The sequence below is a fragment of the Dendrobates tinctorius genome, unplaced genomic scaffold (genome assembly GCF_039654945.1).
Source record: "Dendrobates tinctorius isolate UK_male_01 unplaced genomic scaffold, ASM3965494v1 ptg000024l, whole genome shotgun sequence".
Taxonomy (NCBI): domain Eukaryota; kingdom Metazoa; phylum Chordata; class Amphibia; order Anura; family Dendrobatidae; genus Dendrobates; species Dendrobates tinctorius.
In genome coordinates, this window is record NW_027361692.1 from 16159813 (window position 1) to 16180202 (window position 20390).

A 20390-nucleotide genomic window follows, 5' to 3' on the forward strand; every position below is an offset into this window, starting at 1 on the left:
AGGCCTCTTTCACACTTCAGTTTTTTGTGTCAGTTAAAATCCGTCAAAAAGGCGGAAAAGCGGATCCATTCCTAACTGATGTGAACGGATGGCACAGGATCCGTTTTTTGATGGATCCGCATAATGAAGAATTTCAAAGGAACCGCTGGCCGGGAAGAGGAGAGAGAGAGAGAGAGAATTTTTTTCGTCCGCCAGAAAGGATTTCAGGGTTAATTTTCTCCCTGACTTCTTTTCTCCAGGCATGCGCACTGGAAAATGCGGATCCAACAACAAAAAAAAGTTGCAAGGTCCGTCCAGGCATGCCGGCGGACGCAAAAAGTTTGGCGGATCCGCAAAAAATCGGATCCAACGGATGGCCATCCGTCAAGATCCGCCAGTAATGCAACTCAATGGGGAAAAAAACGGATCCGCCAAAAAAAATGGCAAATCTGATATTAATAACCTATCATAAAAATAGGTCATGAATATTATCATTATTATTATTTATATGCCTGAAAAACCCATTAAGTGTTGGAGAGTAAAAACTGATGAATTTCTAAATAGCTAGATATGGAAAACAAACACTGATTATATAGCAGAAATAACATGAAGATATGTTACTACATACAGCTTGAAGATATATATTTTTATGTGTATCAAAAACAGGTGGAAATATCTGCTAAATGCCAAATTATAATTTAAAAGTCCATAGTAGTAATTTTTCAATATTATATTCAGCTATTTGATTGGAGGCCACTTTTGCGCAGTATTTTGTATCAGTATTTGTAAATCAAAATCAAGAGTTTAGCATAAACACAAAAAGTTATAAATGGGAAGATTTACCCCTCTTCTGTGTTTTGGACCCTAGCTTGGACGTACAAAAGTGATACAAACTGCAGACCTTCATAATGTCATGTTGAACTTACTAAAAGAAGACACCGAAGTAAATGATGAAACATAAGCATGATCAATCTCATGCAAAGACTATACGTAATAATAACAGACTTGACAGCCTGTACAAACACTATTTTTACAGCATTAGCTGTTCAAGGAGAGGTGTCTGGTAAGCTGGGAGACTGACAGATCCGCGGTCCTGTAAATGTGTTATTATCTTGCTTACTATCAAATGAACTTTAACTGAATGGTTGTAACAAGAGATGGAAGCAGAGCGTTCACACTTTTCTTAGTCAGCTTAATCAGATACTCTGCATTTCCTGTCATGGGTGTATACAACCTGTATCCTACTATTCACAGCCTGTGAAAAGCTACTCCGTGCAACCGATGAATTAAAGGAAATTAAATATCTTCGCTCCACATTGTTTATATGTATACAGGAAGCAAGACCTAGAGATTAGAATAGAATTAATAATAGAGCAGCATGGTCTACATGCGATTAGCCTTGACAAGTAAAATAACCAGGTTATGGGTCAGCTACAGCCAAGATAAACAGCGAGCTCTGTCTTCTATGATTGGCACACATGTTATGCAGTATTTGCCATTTTTCAATATATTTAGTAATTTCCTTTGATGGTATGGTGATGGTATCATGCTTTCATGGACTCTTAAAGTGGAATATACTGAATGACCTTTTTTGTTAAACAAATTTAATTTTTCCGTGTAACTTTAAAAAAATCCAGAAATCTTATAAAGTCTTACAGTGATCAATAAGCCTCATATTAGTTTGGCATTTCCTGTTCTGTAGAGATCTTATTTTAGCAGTCAATTTATTAGGCAGTAGTACAATGAAAGGTATTACTTATATATATAAAAAGTACACAAATCCACATTATTTACTAAAGGTGATGACACAGCTCACTTTCCCCCCTCCCTGCACAATGGCATCTGCACAGATTAAAGAGAATACATTGATAACTCTTCTATAGAGGGTAATAATCATCTCTAGGTATTGTTCTTTATAGTCCATGCAGTTGAGGTAAAGCATATCTCTGTAAAGCATATATGTAAAGCTGGGGCTGTACTCACTTCTCTGCAGCGTCCATTGACCATCCTGAAACAGGATGTCATCAGGGCAGCACTGTAGTTACTGCAGATTATTTCATTGACACCCTCTGAAGTTGTCCTGTTCCATGGTGCTGATAGAAATTGTGGGAGAGGTGAGTGCCCTCAAATGTATGGTCATCAGGGGGCGGTGTTAAAGGCTGTGTGTGAAACCAACATTGCCCCCTGATCATGATTCCATTGACTGTGGTGACAGAAACTGTGGGATGGCACTGGTATCACTCACACTGCTTCTATCTCCACCCCTGGATGATGTCTTGCCTCAATGCTAAAAGTTGCTGCGGCGGGGACAGAAGCAGAGTGCTGGCACTGTCACCTCTTCCACAGCTTCTATCACCATGGATCCAGGACATCTTGAGAGGTCAGCGATAAAATAAACTGTTGTAAGAAATTTTAGTGATGCCCCCTGATGACTTCATGTTCCAGGAGGAGCAAAAGATGCTGCAAAGAAGTGAGTGCGGTCTCTGCCTCCTGTGACATCACATTTCAGTCTCCTCTCAAATGAAACCTCACAGGATGTGAAGAAAGAAAAATGCAGAGATTAGCAGGATAGGGAGAAGTGTAGGGTATTGTATAATAAATCTAATTACAAAACAGATTAGGGTGTAAAAATAGATATTTAGAAAGGACATTATAGGTACCAGACAACTCCTTTAAAGCATCAGTCTTATGCTATAAGGAAAAAAACTATACACATACACCCTCACATTTGTTTAAGTGAATTCATTGAGGGTGGACAGGTTGCCCAAAGCAAATATATGGAAGAATGTAACAGTCTCGATATGGAACAGTCTCTACATGTGCCTTCTGCACAAACTTGCTCTTTCTAGAAACATCTCCATCTTCAATGCTACACTTGGAATGGTAATGAGCCTCCTTGTTCATTGTGGTCATCTCACTGACCAGATCTATATAGCCTGCTTCTCGTATCGGTGGGGCCCAAATTGTCTCACTCTCTCAGATTCTCTACCTCTCCCTCTCTCCCTCTGTCTCTCTCTGTTTCTCTCCCTTTTTCCCTCTCCCTCTCTTCCTCTCAATATGCTGCTGGTCCATTCCTCTTCCCAACTCAACTGAAGGCTTCTGTAAGCTACTACTCCTTTGCCTGCACTTTGGACAGCTGCATGTACAAGGACAGACTAGAAGCAATGGGATGAAACTGAATGGGAGGAGACACAGATTAGATATTAGAAAAAACTTTTTGACAGTTAGAGTGATCAATGAGTGGAACAAGCTGCCACGAGAAGTGGTAAGTTCTCCTTCAATGGATGTCTTCAAACAGAGGCCGGACAGACATCTGACTGGGATGATTTAGCGAATCCTGCTTTGAGCAGGGGGTTGGACCAGATGGCCCAGGAGGTCCCTTCCAACTCTATGATTCTATGATTCTATGATTCTATGATTCTATGTCAACCTCAGCTGCCATAACTCTATACAATTGGTCAGTGCATGGAACCAATATCTGCTGATATACTAGAGCTTTTTTATCAAAACCAGTTTCTCCTGTCACATAAGTATATAAAAACATCAGATCTAGTTATTCAAATTAAGTGTAAGTATTAATTAAACTTGGACAAATCAAAGTCAAACTTTATTAAAGCGAGGTCTATATTAAAAATTGATTTCCTTACATTTGTAATTGGTCTCCAGTTAATGTTTAGCCATGACTGCATATCAATAAATGGACAGTCATCTGACAGTTGCTAAACATTATATACCTGATACTATGAGTTTGGTATCTCTATGTTGTACGGATCCTCATAGTGCATGACCTTTATGGAAACTTGTGTCAACACAGGTCTTCAGGTTTTATATGTCCTCCCGTATTTCCTCCCCTCTCAGAGTTCAAATAAGGACTTGCAAAACATCGCTTTGGCTTTTACATGGACTACATATGGTGATACAGATGAAATATTATTTTATATTTCATTATATGTCTAAGGCAAACACACTGGAGTGTAGATATTTAACTTGTCAGCACCTTTATTTGCTCATTACATGTGTGCATTATAGCAGAAAGATATACTGTATCTATATTTTTATGCACACAAATGTTATTATTACTCCCAGTAGAGAGGAACGTGTTCTAAAATATCAAACTGTTGGTTTTCTAAAATAAATATATTACACATATCTATTAGACGATTGATAATGGACCATGCAAAAAGTTTTTAAAATACCTATTCTACAGGCGAAAGAAAAATTGTTTATACTTGCAATATCATAGACAGTTTAGTTTAATCTAGTGCAATTTTCCGAGATTCGGGATCACACAAAAAGCTGTTACTTATGGCACAGTAGGCAAATATCAATATTTTCTAGTAGAATGGTACTTGCATTCTACTCATTCTGCATTACTGTATTCACAAAGATTCAATATGAGACTAGAAACAGCCGTAAAGTTATGACTTAACTGCTGCTCATGTCAATCTAAAAAATGTTCTAATTTCAATATCATAACTTCTTTTCTTTATCAATCACTTACTACATAAATTATAAACATTTTACACTCTAAATCCATAACTTAAAAGACATTTTAAATGTATTTTTAATACAAGACAAGTACTATAATCTTAAGGCTCACTTAGTCTTTCCTTTATATTTTTCAACTCTGCAGTTAATTGACATTTTATAGACATTACAAATAGCTGGTCATAAGCCATTGAAGACCTATCACAACGATAGATATTCAATATCACATCATTGGGGTCCTACACCTGGCACCCCTACTGATCAACTGTTATAAGATGGATACATTGAATGAACATGCACTGTGCAGTGCTGTTTAGTATGCAGTGGCTGCTGCCATGTACTGCAGATCACATACTCTTCTCTTGAATAATAGCTGTTGTGCAGTACCTGGAATCGGATCATCTCATATTATCTTGAACAGGAACTGTACTACAGTACCTGACAGGAGCCACTGCACAATGAATGGTGCTGCACTGCTGCAGCATATCATTGCAGAGATGGTTGTCAGTCAAAGTGCCAGGGCATGCTTACAGCCGCTGCTCACTGTATGCTAAGTAGTGACTCAAGCCGCGCCATCGAGCCCCTATGGCTGAAAGCTGGAGGTTACTAGGAGAATGAAAGTGGATTTCCTACTGATAGCCATGCGCACCGCAGTAGAATGCTAATAACTCCATATCTGAAGGTTAATAGCACTAATGCCAGCACTTCTAGATATGTTTTGCAACAGCCATGTGGACTATTGTAAATTGTAAACTTGACATTTATTGGCATCTGTAAGAGAAATCATGCAGTGAATTCTGACCTCTACAGAACATGAATTGTCAGTCTATTATGCAGATTAATAGACAGAATGAGAACTGCCCCCCCCCGAAGAAGTTAGATTTAACCTACCAATACATGGGGGTTATTATCCCTCTCAATCTTTCTATGGATATTGTCCGACATAGAAATACAAATATTCACCTCCCTATATAATGCATTTTTAGTATCCTCTTTCTATAATTAACAAAGTTTGACCACAATTGTCCAAATATCAGAGAATGGCACTTCCAAATGCTTTTCTCAATCTAGAGGACAGCTATCACTAAACAAGAAGAGAACCATGTACTATTTAAAATGAATTATTTTATTTTGAAACATAATAAAATCCATAAAAATGCTACTTTTACACAATCACTGTCAACATACCCCAATAGGGGATACCAGCTACAGAAGAGTTCAAACTAACCTGTTGGGAATCTGAATTTATTGCTGTGCATATAATATATCCATGTGGAAAAAAGGCATAGGATAGTCACAATTAGGGAATAAATAATCGGTATACAAAAATGGTTACACTTTCAATAAATTATTGCCCAGGGAATTTCTCATATATACCATGTGTACCTGTCATGGTATCTGGAATTTTGGTCTGACAAGCAAAGGGTTAATGTCATGGTATCTGGAATTTTGGTCTGACAAGCGAAGGGTTAATGCTTGGAGCCTCTCTTCGGTCTCAGGGAGGGTATTTATGGCCACAGGCAAGCAACCTTCCCTGTCGTTTATACTTCATACCTGAGTGTGTCCGACCCTGCCTTTGCTAAGTGCCTCTCGCCTGTTTTCCGTGTTTGTTGTGTGTATGACCTGGTCTGGATTTTGGTTTCTGTCTCTTGGCTTTCTGATTTTGTACCGTGCAGCCCGACCCGTGTTTCTGATCTCTGGCTTCCCAAGACTACTCTCTGACTTTCTGATTTTGTACTGTGCAGCCTGACCCGTGCCTGACCTCCTGCTTCCCTGACCATTCTTGTTCTTCCTGACTCTGTACCGCATTGATTCTCCTGTGTATGACTTCTGGCTTGCCCGACCATTGCTACTGTGTAAACTCCTGGCTTTCTGAGCCCTCTGCCTGTCACTTCAGCGTCCCTGTGATAAGCTCCGCCCCCTCTGATGTCACAGGTCACGTGGTGCTAGGTCCTACAGCTTCTGAGTGCTTCTACAAGCGCTCCGCCCCCTCCACAGGTCCTGCGATATTCCAGTCTGTGTTGCTGACAGCCCCGTGGTCCGAGTTCCTACGCCGGGACCGCTGACCGGTCACGCTACCCTCCTGCAGATAAGGGTAAGCATGATAGTACCCATATGAATGGTCACCCTAAGGAGATCTCAATGTAATTCCCAGGTAGTGACATCGAGCAAAAGGTTTAAGGTAAAATTAGCCAGTCCCCATTAGAATCCATGGATAGTATATCCACAAATTACTTACTAGACTGAGAAGGATGAAATGTATGACTGTGGTGGTGGTGAGCCCCTGCTCCCCAATGCGCGTTTTGCCCGCTTTCTTCTTCTAGGGGTGTGCCAAACAGTGTTAGGGAGGCATATTTAATGTGCCCAAGGACCAATGAGAATGCCGAGAGATGATTACATAAAGCTCATGCCGGGACTCTACGGCGCACGCGTCAGTCATGCTCATCCGCAATTCAACTACACTTCCTGACAAGAGATTAATGTTTCAAAAGCTTCTCTTTCCATATTGGTTTGTTGCAAATCATCACTCTTAGATTTAGTTGCATGTAATTTTTTCAATACTAGCTTTCTTGCAAAAAAGTGAGTATCTTTCACCGATGTGAACGAGTCTAGTTTATTAGAAGGGGAGAAAGACCATGTTGTAAAGCTGATAGCTGGGTAACTGTCAAAACATGATTGGACAGATTGATTACCTGGTATTGATCTCTGACATTTCGTCCTCTCTGAGCTGTATGGAACATCTCAGAGAATCTCCTCACTTTATCATTACTTTTGTGATGAAAGTCATGTTAGGTTTCTGACTCACTAATGGAAGCATTGCTTTCCACCTCTGAAGAACCTGAGATGTCCGATTGTTTTCTTTTTTTATTTCTGTTGTTTTAGCTGACATCTGAATTTCTACCAAACTGCAAACGGGGGACGAGATCTCGTTGCCAAGATTTGAATCTCGTCCCCCGAGATCTCGGGACGAGATATGAATATGCGCATGCGCCGTCCCCAGACCGGCGGCCATCTTCCTGGCGTCCATGTTCCTGGAGGCCACTGCAACATAGCGGCGGCCAGCAAGGGATGTGCGGGGGCCTCCGAGCTTGGAGGAAATACCGGCGGAGCAGCCGCCCCTGCACCGGAGCACAGAGAGCCGCCACCCTCACCCCACAGAGGCCACCTGCCCCAACCTAGCTGCCCCAGCTCCAGCACAGCTGCTCCAGCCCCAGCACAGCACAGCTGCCCCAGCACAGCACAACTGCCCCAGCCCCAGCACAGCACAGCTGCCCCAGCACAGCACAGCTGCCCCAGCACAGATGCCTCAGCCCCAGCACAGCTGCCCCAGCCCCAGCACAGCATAGCTGCCTCAGCCCCAGCCCAGCTGCCCCAACCCAGCACAGCTGCCCCAGCCCAGCTACCCCAGCCCCAGCACAGCTGCCCCAGCCCCAGCACAGCTGCCACAGCCCAGCTGCCCCAGCACAGCCCACCTGCCCCAGCACAGCCCAGCCCTGCTGCCCCAGCACAGCCAACCTGCCCCAGCACAGAGCCGCCACCGCACGAGCCTGGACCACTGTATGACCCCTGTGACCACTCCTCCACCTGTGCCGGATCCCTTCCCAGGTAAGCTGAATTTGGACTGTAAGACGGACCCCTATTTGACACATTATTATTTTTTTCCCTATGTTCCTTCTGAAAATTGTGGTGCGTCTTATGGTCCGGTGCGTCTTATAGTCCAAAAAAATACGGTATTGATAATATTCTGCACATGTGTTCTATGTATTTACAATTGTATGTTGGCACTTGTATATAACAATGTGGCCATTAATTCTCATATTTGTCTGTATATTTATAATGGTTATATATGAATTGTTGTTGTTAGTATTGTTTAGGTCCTTTTAAATGACATATAAGGTAGTTATTAATGTCGCACTGACACTTTAATTATCACGTTATTATTTATGGCTTCCTCCTTTTTGGTTTACCACCTTAATAATAAAACGCACAATCACTGTGTTAATTTCATTAGTTTTTATTTCTTCTTTCTTCTTTTTTCTTTATTATAATGGTATACAACCTGCTTGTTTATTCCTAGCTCCACAGGACGGTGCGCACGCGCATTCTGGTCCGCTCCCCGTACACTTCCGGCAGCGCTACCATGGTGACTAGCATGCGTCTCAGCATGTGGCTCACCGAGCGCATGTTAATAACTGTAGTTGAATTGCGGATGAGCATGACTGCCACGTGCGCCATAGAGTCCCGGCATGAGCTTTATGTAATCATCTCTTGACATTCTCATTTGTCCTTGGGCACATTAAATATGCCTTTTTGGCATGCCCCCGGAAGAAGCAAGCGGGCGAAACACGCGTCGGGATGCAGGGGCTCACCACCACCACGGTCGCACATTTGTAGATATACTATACATGGATTCTAATGGGGACTGGCTAGTTTTACCTTAAACCTTTTGCTGGATGTCACTACGTGGGAATTACATTGAGATCACCTTAGGGGGACAATTCATATAGGTACACATGGTATATATGAGAAATGCCCTGGGCAATAATTTATTGAAAGTGTAACCATTTTTGTATGCCGATTATTTATTCCATAATTGGGCCTATCCTATGCCTTTTTTCCACATGGATATATTATATGCACAGCAATATATTCAGGTTCCTAACAGGTTAATTTGAACTCTTCTGTGGTTGGTGTCGCCTATTGGGGTATGTTGACAGTGATTGTGTAAAAGTAGCATTTTTATGGATTTTATTATGTTTCAAAATAAAAGAATTCTTTTTAAATAGTGCATAGTTCTCTTCTTGTTTAGTGATAACTTTAACAGCTGTCCTCTAGATTGATATAGTTAACACAGGCTGGAATTTATGACGTATATTGTTTCCCAGGTCTACAAAAAATATTTTTTGTAATCATCGTAGGTGACTTTGTACTTTTCTGAATCTTCTTTTTGTCCTGATTTAAAAAACATAGAGTTTTTCTGTAGCATGTATAGTTTCCATGGAGCAGCATCATTATTATAAGGTAAAGGAAATATACAGGCGACATTAAGAAAACAGTAATCTACATATCAGAAAAAAATGATTCACCTTACAAAACAGTTTTTATTGAACCAAAATAATTTCACATGCAAAATAAAAACCAAAATATGAGCAGAAATTAAAAGTGTTTGACATTAGACTGTCGTTGATACGATTTTTCAGGGTTGTCCCTATATAACATCCAACAGTAATTTGCCATCATTGCGTCATTCCAAAAACCCTGGTAGCGGTGTTTCATTACTTTAATGTCCTGGTGAACCCACTCGCCTTGTTCATCGCTTACATCCCCAAGATTTTGAGGGAAGAAATCAAAATGTGAATGCAAAAAGTGCAATTTCAGAGACATGCGACATCCAAGACACTGGTATGCATTTAGCAGTTCCTCAACACCTTCAACATATTCTGGAGATTTTTGTTTTCCTAAGAAATTTTCACAGATCCACTTGAAGTTTTTCAAAGATCTCAATACCTTTTCATTTAGAGTTCCTTCAAACACATCATCTCTCATAAGCTCTCTGATCTGAGGACAAACAAATACCCCTTCCTTCAGTTTTTCTTGTGAAATGCTGGAGAATTTCTGTGAAATGTACTGGAACCCTTGTGAATTTGTCTTTGCCATGGCTTTCACAAAGTTTTTAATCAATCCCAGCTTTATATGTAGTGGAGTAAGAAAGATTTTTGTTGGAGCAGCTAAAGGATTATGCTGAGTATTGTCTCTACCTGGAACACAGATGTTTCTCTGTCCCCAATCACGATGAACATAATGCTCTACTCAGTGTCAGACTGGGGTGCCAAGGGCCCACCAGTAACATTGACTTTGGGGACCCATTTTTCACCTGCATGCAAATATTACACGACCCTCATTCACAAATTTACCTACACCTGTATATAATAATAAACTGGTTAGTTTGGTAAATGAATGATGAGATGCTGCTTTTATCTTTACAGATTGAATCAAGTGAATTATGCCAAGTACTGGCCATACAGTGGGGTTTAGGTCCCTTGTCTGCACAGGGGCCTACCGGGGGATTCCCCAGTACCCCTATGGGCCAATCCGAGCCTGGCTCTACTGTATTTCTGCTGTCCCATAAACACAAGAAGCAACTATATTTTGTGAAACCTCCTTGCATTCCCATTGGCAGACCAATCACTTTTAAATCTCCACAGATATTCCATTGATGATGTTTATATTGTATAGCATCCAAAACAACTGACAGATTTTCATAATCTTCCTTTAGATTACATAAGTGAGCAACAGGGATTGATGGTTTCATATTTCCATTGTGAAGAAGCAACACTGCTTTCAAACTGACTGGGATGAGTCAATAAACAATCACCATTCTGCAACAAAATACGCTTGATTCAGTTCTTCAAAGAGGCCATTGTTACAGTACACCATTCGTACATCAACTGTGAAAAATTGTGCTAAAGTGTTACTTCTGTTTCAATAATAACACACTTTGACATCATCATGAAGAAGATTTTTCTGCTTCAACCTAAATGCAAGAAGTTCAGCTTTATCTTTTGACAATGAAAGGTCTCTGATGAGATCATTTAATTCATGTTGAGTAAAGCATTCCGGCTGTTCGGCTGCTCCATCAGTTATATACTCATTTTGACTTGAAGTCTCCATGTCTTCACCAGTAGCTTCAGCTTTATAGTCTTCACATTCTACTTTATTTTCATCCAATCCAGACAATGGTGGTACAGGAACTGGCAGGGTGCCATCATGTGGAACTGGCCTAATCGCAGATTCAAGTTCAGGGTTATTAATCTTCTAGCAAAAACACACAGATTGGAACACACTGGCGCTGGTTGCTATCAGTGTGTCAAGAGTGGGAGAAGAGGGTTGCATTCACAATCTGACACAATAGGCATCACTTTAAACACATTTTATAAGTGGTGATAAACTTGTAAATACCTCATGAAAGAAAAAAGTTATGTTAAAACCAAGCACACCATTGCTTTTCTAGTAAAATTCTCAATAAGTGTCATGTGTCACATGACCCTCTTCCCAAGGAAAAAATAAAGTTGGATCCAAAATGGCCAACTTCAAAATGGCCACCATGGTCACCACCCATCTTGAAAAGTTTCTCCCCTCCCATATACTAATGTGCCACAAACAGGAAGTTGATATCACCAACCCTTCCCATTTTATTTAGGTGTCTGCATATAAATGCCCCCCTGTATATACAGTTGTGAGGTAAATGGGTCAGCAGTTTCTCAGTATGATATTGGCTGCTTTCAGGTTCTCTCTCTGTTGAGACCCTCACTCAGTTACACCTCAGTGGCTGAGCTGTTTTCTTCCCTCTGAGGCAACTTGCCCTCCCAGAAATTTAGTGAAAATCTTCTCACAATGGTGGCTGTCCACTGCCTTCCCTTCTGTCTCCCTGTGGCAGGGCTCAGATCCATATAGAGGTCTGTCTCCTGTCAGAGTCTCACATACCAGTCCTTGCTGCCATCATCATCCTTTTCTGACTGACTCAAATCTTACCGCCTTATATCAGTTAGCTCCTCCCCATAACATGTGACTTTCCGAGAAGCAGTCATTGCACTGTCAATACTCCTTCCCATAAAACTCACTAAAACTTTTACTGATGTTTTCCCTGTAAGAAAATTCACAATTAAGTAAGACAAGCAAAAAAATGGGAATAACATAAAAAACCACATACATTGAAAATGTAGAAGTAACATAATAGCAAAAATACTTCTATCTCAGAAACTTTATGTGATAGAGCAAAACAAAGCATATTTGTTTTGTGAACCCTGCCTTGGTGTATGCTGACTCCAATAAACCAGAAGGTGCTTCACCCTTCTAGTGTTCCTGCATCTACATGAGGAAGCAGCTAAGCATGTCAACCACTCACTATATATATATATATATATACAGTATATATATATCTACATATATAGATATATATATATATATATATATTCATCAAGGAACAGGATTTAAAGGTGTTGTCTGACAGTCATATTATTTTTAGGCATGGATTGATTAAAAATTATAAACCAAGGCCTACTCATCTTCAAAGGCATCTACAGAACTATTGTATCTGTGCTGGCTCCTGAAGTGGCAACTGCCCCATATGTGTCATGTAACTGGTTGCAGCAGTTACTGCAGGTAAATAGAAAATCACATCAATAGAGAAACAACAGACGCCGCTTCACGAGCTGGCACAGATGAGAGAGCTGGAAGGAAAATCTGACTAATTTTATAATTTTTTTATAAGACATGCCTAAAAATAAATTATTTTACTGTTGAACAACCCCTTTTAACCTGTTTATAAGAGATATATTGTATAAGTCATAGAGTGTACACAGACTGAACATACAGTATATGCAAAAATTGTGAAAAGTTTTTAAAGTACCGTATTTTTCAGATTATAAGACGCACTTTTGTTCCCCAAAATTTTTGGGGAAGGTGGGGGATGGGTCTTATGATACAAATCTGTGTGCTGCTGTGCTATAGAGTGGGGGGTGGCTCTGGCATGGTGTCAGGGGGCTGGCGTGGGCTGGCTGTGGCTGCAGAGACTGTGGGAGTTGCTGTGCTCCCGCTCATTAGGCTCATGTAATATTCACTGCACCCGCTGTCCATCACCTTGGTGCTGAAGCAGTGCCGAGTTGGTAGACAGGGGAGCAGCGCATATTACATGTCCCTGCATTCTCCCTCCCTGCTCCGTCACTATAGTCACCTACCAATGATCGCTCCTGCTCCCAGCTCCCCCCGCGGGTTTCCTGTGTCTGCTAAGATCCTCCTCCTGCAGGGCGTGTGGCAGCAACTGCTCATTCAGGCAGTTCATCGCTTCAGGACCTTCCATGATGTGACCAATAGGACCTGCGGTCACGTGACTCCCAGTGTGCACTACGAGTCACGTGACCACAGGTCCTATTGGTCACATCATGAAAGGTCCTGTAGCTACAATGAGCAGCCTGAATGAGCAGCAGCTGCATGAGCCCTCACAGGAGGAGGATGTCAGCAGACACAGGAAAGCCACACGAAGAGATGGGAGCAGGAGCCATCATCAGAAGGTGAGTTAATTGTTTATTATTTTAGCATGTGAATATATGAATGAGGGGACAATGTGTGCCAGCATGGGGAATATAGGGAAGGGGGGCCGTGTGCGTAACAGCAAGGAGGCATTTAGAGAGAGGGGGGCAATGTGCGTGCCAGCAAGGGGACATATAGGGAGAGGGGGGCCATGTGAGTACCAGCAGGGGGCATATAGAGACCGGGGGGGCCATATCTAGGATGGGATGGGGGGGCTATGTGCCAGCACAAGGGGGCAATGTGCTAGGATGGGGGTTATATAGATACTAGGATGAGGGACATATACAGTATATGATTTGAAAGATGGACACTGGCATTATAAGACACACCTCCATTTAACATTAAAAAAAAAATTCTCTTTTTCTTCACCAAATATATGCTTAATATAAAAGTTTTCTTTAAATAGCAGGTAATTTTCAGATGACATTTTACTTTTAAGTATATAAATTCTATTCAACATAATATTAGACAACTATTCACTGTCTTTGTTGCAAAAATGATTCATCTAAGAGATTGATAAAACTAACTACTATAAATATGATCCTGAGAATAAAGAGCACTTAAAAATAATGTGCAGAATAACAAAATGTTTTTCTTTTCTAAATTAAGAGTTCCCAATATGTACATTTTCTTTCTGTTTTCAAGGGCTGCTATCAGGGCTTTTGTGAATAAATCTCAGCATGCTCTACAGTAGGTATGGTTAACATAATGAGTAAAATATAGCTTCACATTGTGTAGATGTGGATTCGTATTAAAGAGAATTCATATACAAACACCGCAACAAGAAGGCATTAGCAACAAGAATAAGAATGGCTTTAAAAATATTTACATGAAAGCAGAAGCCACATGTGAAAAACAAGGATAGAATGATTACAGTTTGTATAAGATAAAATATCTTGAATGTAAAAGTATTAAAATTTAAAAAACATTAATTATCTGTATCAAGATTTTCAGTACTTTTTAGAGTTTCAAGCAAATCTGAAATATTCCAGCCATTTAGGAAATCCCTTTTTGTAGCCTCACCTCACAAAGCCAATGTTAGAGTGTGGATCAAACTTACTATCAAAAGTTGATCCATAATCATTTAATTATAAAAAGAAAGTTCCCAATTAATTAAAATCTGTTAAAAAACAAGAGTATTGTGGGGGAAATGGGGGGTTGGCGGGCACCCATGTCCGCTAGCCAGAACCGCATAGACCAGGGATCGTCCCACCTAACGTCCGCTCTCCCGTTAATGTGGGCATAACGCTACTCAGACAATGCAGAGTGAGGGTAAAACAGTGTGGCAATGCTTTATTGAACCACAAACAGGCAGATAACACATAGAACAGTCCCAGGAAAAATTCCTCAATATGGTGCATATTACAGAGTCTCACCCTTTTGCTAACCCGCCGGGATAATGGCAGATGTTACGTCAGAGCTCCTGGGTCGGCTACCCCACCTGTGGTACACACACAGAGAGGAGGTAATGACAAGTGTAGGAAGATGACAGTCCATTGATTCCATACAAGGTCCAAAGCCAGTTGACACGTGAGTCACCACCTGGCTTCTCTGAACATCTCCATGGAGCCAGGCAACCAGCGGGACCCATTCCTGGCTTTCTCTAAACGTATCCATGGTTCAGCGATGGTCAATGGAGCAGATCTGTATCCTTCCAACCGGAGCCAAAAACACCTAGGTTGTTTCCTGTAGCATGATAGATCCATGTCCCTCATGATGGAGCAAAGATGTAAAATGGCTGCTGTCCTGTCTCTTGTTCTTTGGATGTTTTTCAGAATGTCAATCTGTGTCGCTCTCTCTGAGTCTCTCATGTCTGAGTCTCTTTATACAGAGGCATGTAACCTATTTTTAGATTTACCCAGTGTCCTTCAGTCCACCCTCACTAATGAGGAGAAAAATGGTGATGACCAAGTTGCCATTTTTGATTATTTAATCTATTTGCATAGATTTTCCTCTTCAGTTTTAAAAATCAACAAACTATCTTGGCTAGACAATGTATAATTAGCATATCAGTAAACCTCACTATTCATCAAGGATAAGAGCACACTATGTTTTATCAAATATCATCTTACAAGTTAATATTCCAAGCTTACACAAACAAAAGTCTGTTTTCTTGACCCACCAGAAATCAACACTTAAATCCAAAAGCAAACATACAGATAAAAAGTAAATTCTTCTTGGTTTGCTAAGCATAGTCTTTTGGGTAATTAAGATATAATCTGGTTTCTTCACAAATATAAAGAGCAAATTATAATTCATCTTGGTCGATGCAAACGATGCCTCCATGCCATCTTTGAACCATATTAATATCTGAGTGTGCATTTTATAGCCAGTCTAACAAATACTGGTAGATTTTTCTACCTGATTAAACAATTAAATACATTGATAGGAAAGAGAGCAGTACTGTCAGTTTGAAATTACGACTGCCCTCCTCTATGGACTTTGTCCATCAGTCGCCAATAAGTATGAAGAGTGAGTAGGCACATCCAGTATAGGGAACTTTTTATAAGTCGTGCAATGTTTCAGCTCCAATGATCTTGGCTTGAGAAAACCTCACTTGAGGAGAAATGGCACATGGGTTAATAAAAAAGTTAATTGTACTGGATGTGCCATCTCACTCTCCATATATATTAATATAAATGTATAATGTCAGCATATACATAATTACAACCAGAGTTATGCTATTTTTTATCTGTGGTAGCTGAAGTATTATTTCATTAGGACAGGAGCATTTACAGTACCTCTGTTGTTAAAATTTGAAAGGAAGCTAAAATTGTCCTTTTCTGGTGGCACTATAGTGCCAATCAGCAATATTAGATGGGTAACATAATGTTAATATTTTCTAAAGATTATGATACATGAGACAGTCTAACGCAGCACAATGTAATCACTGAATGCACTAGCATTTATGAATAGAATGGTTTTAAATAGAATCTGTCAGCAGGATTTTGCTGCTTCATCTGAGAACAACATAATGTAGGAAAAGAGACCCTGAATCCAACAATTTATCACTTTGATTACTGGGTTCAACAGTTGTGTCAAAGCTTTTAGATGTAGAATGAAGCAGAGCCCATAAAGCTGCCCTTGCCCACTCCACAGCACAGGAGGGTGAGTGGTTGGACCACAGGGCATGTGGGAGCTAGTCTGGGCAATGATAAATTATCTATGGGTGATAAAACTTTCATTGTGTGGATGAACAGCACACAACCTGATAAGTGATAAATCCTTGAAATCTGTCTCAACCTCTATCTCTTGCTGTCCAGATAACATAGCAAAAACCTGCAGACAGATTTCCCAGTTTCTGTCTCTGAAAGTGACATTGTTGTCTCACCTACACTATTTTAAAACTAAGGCCGGAGTCACACTAGCGATTAAATCGGACGAATGCAATGCGATAAAAAATCGCATTGCAGTCGTCCCTATGTTATTCTATGGTGCTGCTCCCATCATCTGTTTTTTTATCGGATCCATTCCTCGGACCGAGACAATCGCAGCATGCTGCGATTGTCACCGATTTTCGGATCGGATTCGCCAATGCAAGTCTATGGATGCGATTAAAAATCGCATTGAAAACGCACCACACGTGTGACTTGCGATTAAATCGCAAGACTTCTCCAGGTCAACAGGAAAGAGCATCAGGCATTGGCATTGGAGGTCAATTTGATGCTTAGATGCGAAGAAAATCAGTTAATCGCCGGAAAATCGGAGGACAGACGGATCCCTGGACAAGAAATCTTAGTGCGATTTTGTACTGTAAAAATTGGACCGAATTTCTAAGGCTGAGTTCACACGTGGCTTTTTTTTGCGTTTCCGCGGCGGTTTTAACCGCGCGATTTTGCCGCAAAAACGCGAAAAATAAGCACCCCATGCATTCCTATGGGATTCCGCAATGCTGTGCTAATGCTGCGGTTTTTACCGTGGCAGAATCGCTTCGTTGTGAAAACCGCAGCATGCTCATTAATTTTGCGGAATCGCAGCGATCCCGCACCCATAGGAATGCATTGTTCCGCTTACTTCCCGCATGTGGCTGTGCACACCATGCGGAAAGTAAGCAGAACATTTGCGGATGGAACTCACAGTCCGGAGGAGAGGAGACTGTCCTCCGGGCATTGGGTACCATATCACTGTAAAAAATAGAATTTAAAATAAAAAATATTGTTATTCTCACCTTCCGGCGTCCTGCGCAGCCTTCCCGCTTCTCTCCACGCTCTCGTTCCCAGTAATCCTTTGCGAAAATGCCTGCGATGGCGTCCGATCTTGCGGGATCGCGAAGTCTTGCGGTCATTCGTGCGACGTCATCGCGAATTACCGCGAGACATCGCGATCCCGCGAGAACTGACATCATCACGGGCATTTTCGCAAAGGATTACTGGGAACGGCTGGTAAGAATAACACCATTTTTTATTTTTTTTGCATTTTATCTTTTACTACTGATGCTGCATAGGCGGCCTCAGTAGTAAAAAGTTGGTCACACTTGTCAAACACTATGTTTGACGAGTGTGACCAACCTGTCAATCAGTTCTCCAAGCGATGCTACAGATCGCTTGGAAAACGCTAGCATTTTGCAAGCTAAATACGCTTGCAAAATGCTAGTTTTTCCATGGGAAAATCGTGGGAATTTAAAATGCGATTTTCCCGCGGAATGGAATTCCGGAATTCTCGTGGTAATTTCCGCGAGAGTTCCGGTAGCCTAATGGTTGTGTGTGACTCCAGCCTAAGACTCTGAATCATCAAAACTGGTGTTTACTGGTTAGTATGCCAGTCTTAGTAAAGTGTATGTAGGCTACATCAAATTTATTACGTGTGTGCCTGTTGAAGTTGCTGGACTGACATCACAATTCTTATGCTCAATTATGAGTGGCGCAAAAAAAAATTGTGACATTTCAAACTGATCTATGCCATAAACTAGTAAAAACTGTTTGGCCAATCAGAGTCTTAGAGGACGATTCATCAAAGCTGTTGCACTAGAAAACTGGTATAAAATGTATTCAAAAGCTGCAACAATCTTGTGCAACGTGAAGTTGCTGAAAAATGTTGTAACCTTTAGCGTCTTCATGCCAGTTGGAAAGAGATCAGCCAAATGAGGTGGAGATGGGGAGGAACTGGGATGGGTTATGGTACGACTACACCTGCTCATCAAATTCAACAGAAGTCCTGGTAGTTCATGACTGGAGTGGCATAACTGATGAGGCACACTGTGGCCAAATTCTTTAGGTGGTGTGCATCTCTTAATGAATTTGTTACATTGTACTATCCATTCATTAAGACCGTTGTGTGCAACATTAGTCTTAAAAAATCAGCCCCTTAGTGTTGTTGTTAGTATCTCTTTGAATGTTTTACTGAAGACATGACATAATGCACAGTATGAACGGAATATAATTTTCCCATTTAATGAGCAATCTAATAATCATCTATCTTCTTTCCTGATGTATGGAATGTTGGGGCTGATTGTTACAGTTAAGCTTCATAAAACCCTTATCCTGTATCAGATAACTGTTCTCTTGTCTTTGCAATTGTGTGCGCAGTCAAAGCGATGTTTAGCAATGCACTAACAGTACAATATATTGCTTTATGTTTTCAAATGATGGCGTTCCCATGAAATTCTGTCACTTGAAAGAATATTGAATATTTAGAACACTTTATTTTAATTTCCTTAAACTTATTAGAAGGAAATATTCATTACTTACTGTGTGTCTTTGATCAGAGCAGCGCTTCCTAGCTTAAAACATGTCTTTTCACCTCCACAGGATGTCTTTCTTAGTGAAAACTGCTCAGCAAGGTCATATCCTGTAGAATGAGCAATTATGTCATTATAAATATAAAGTACCAGGCATAAAACTGCTTAATGACATGGACTAGAATATTTCCAGTTATTTGAAAAAAAACAAAAAACAATTATCTGTATGTTGTGAGTCTGTACTGACAAAGGACCTACTGTTTTTATACTATCTATAAAATAGAAATTTTCAGAAGTATAACTACAGAAATCCAGTAAGCTCTGTTCAATATTAAGACTCAAAACATTTTTAACTCCTTACTAACATGACCATTTTTTTTGTGTTTTCATTTTTTCATGCCCTTCTTCCAAGACCCATAACTTCTTTGTTTATTTTTGTTTGTCCACACGGACATACAGGGGCTTTTTTTTTTATGGATGTGTTATACTTTTGAATGACACATTCGTTCTACAACATAATGTACTGGAAGACAAGAAAAATATTCAAACTTTTTGGAAATTGCAAAAAATAGGCAGTTTGTAACATAATTTTTTGGGAATTGTTTCTACAGTGCACATTTTCTGGTTCAAATAGCCTGAAAATATGATTCTTGTTGTAAGTATGATAATGGCAATACCAAACTTGTACAGCTTTATAATTATTCTATCATTGAAAAATACTCTAAAATTTGTCAAAAAAAATTTTTTGGGACTGTGTCACTACTGTATTTTCAGTGGGTACGGAAAGTATTCAGACCCATTTAAATCTTCACTCTTTGTTTCATTGCAGCTATTTGGTAAATTCAAAAAAGTTCTTTTTTTCTCATTAATGTACACTCTGCACCCCATCTTGACTGAAAAAAACAGAAATGTAGAAATTTTTGCAAATTTACTAAAAAAGAAAAACTGAAATATCACATGGTCATAAGTATGCAGACCCTTTGCTCAGTATTGAGTAGAAACACCGTTTTGAGCTAGTACAGCCATGAGTCTTATAGGGAATGATGCAACAAGTTTTTCACAACTGGACTTGGGGATCCTCTGCCATTCTTCCTTGCAGATCCTCTCCAGTTCCATCAGGTTGGATGGTGAATTTTGAGGTCTCTCCAGAGATGCT

The 20390-nt window shown here is 40.4% G+C and overlaps 1 protein-coding gene across 1 annotated transcript in view; it reads right to left on the reverse strand.

Annotated features, from left to right (window-relative positions):
* Positions 1 to 20390, reverse strand: part of COL19A1 (collagen type XIX alpha 1 chain) — a 1445738-nt gene that overhangs the window by 1264913 nt on the left and 160435 nt on the right. The window contains exon 4 of the mRNA XM_073569423.1: positions 19245 to 19344. Within this exon, the coding sequence (XP_073425524.1) occupies positions 19245 to 19344 (100 nt within the window). The remainder of the gene's footprint in view (positions 1 to 19244; positions 19345 to 20390) is intronic.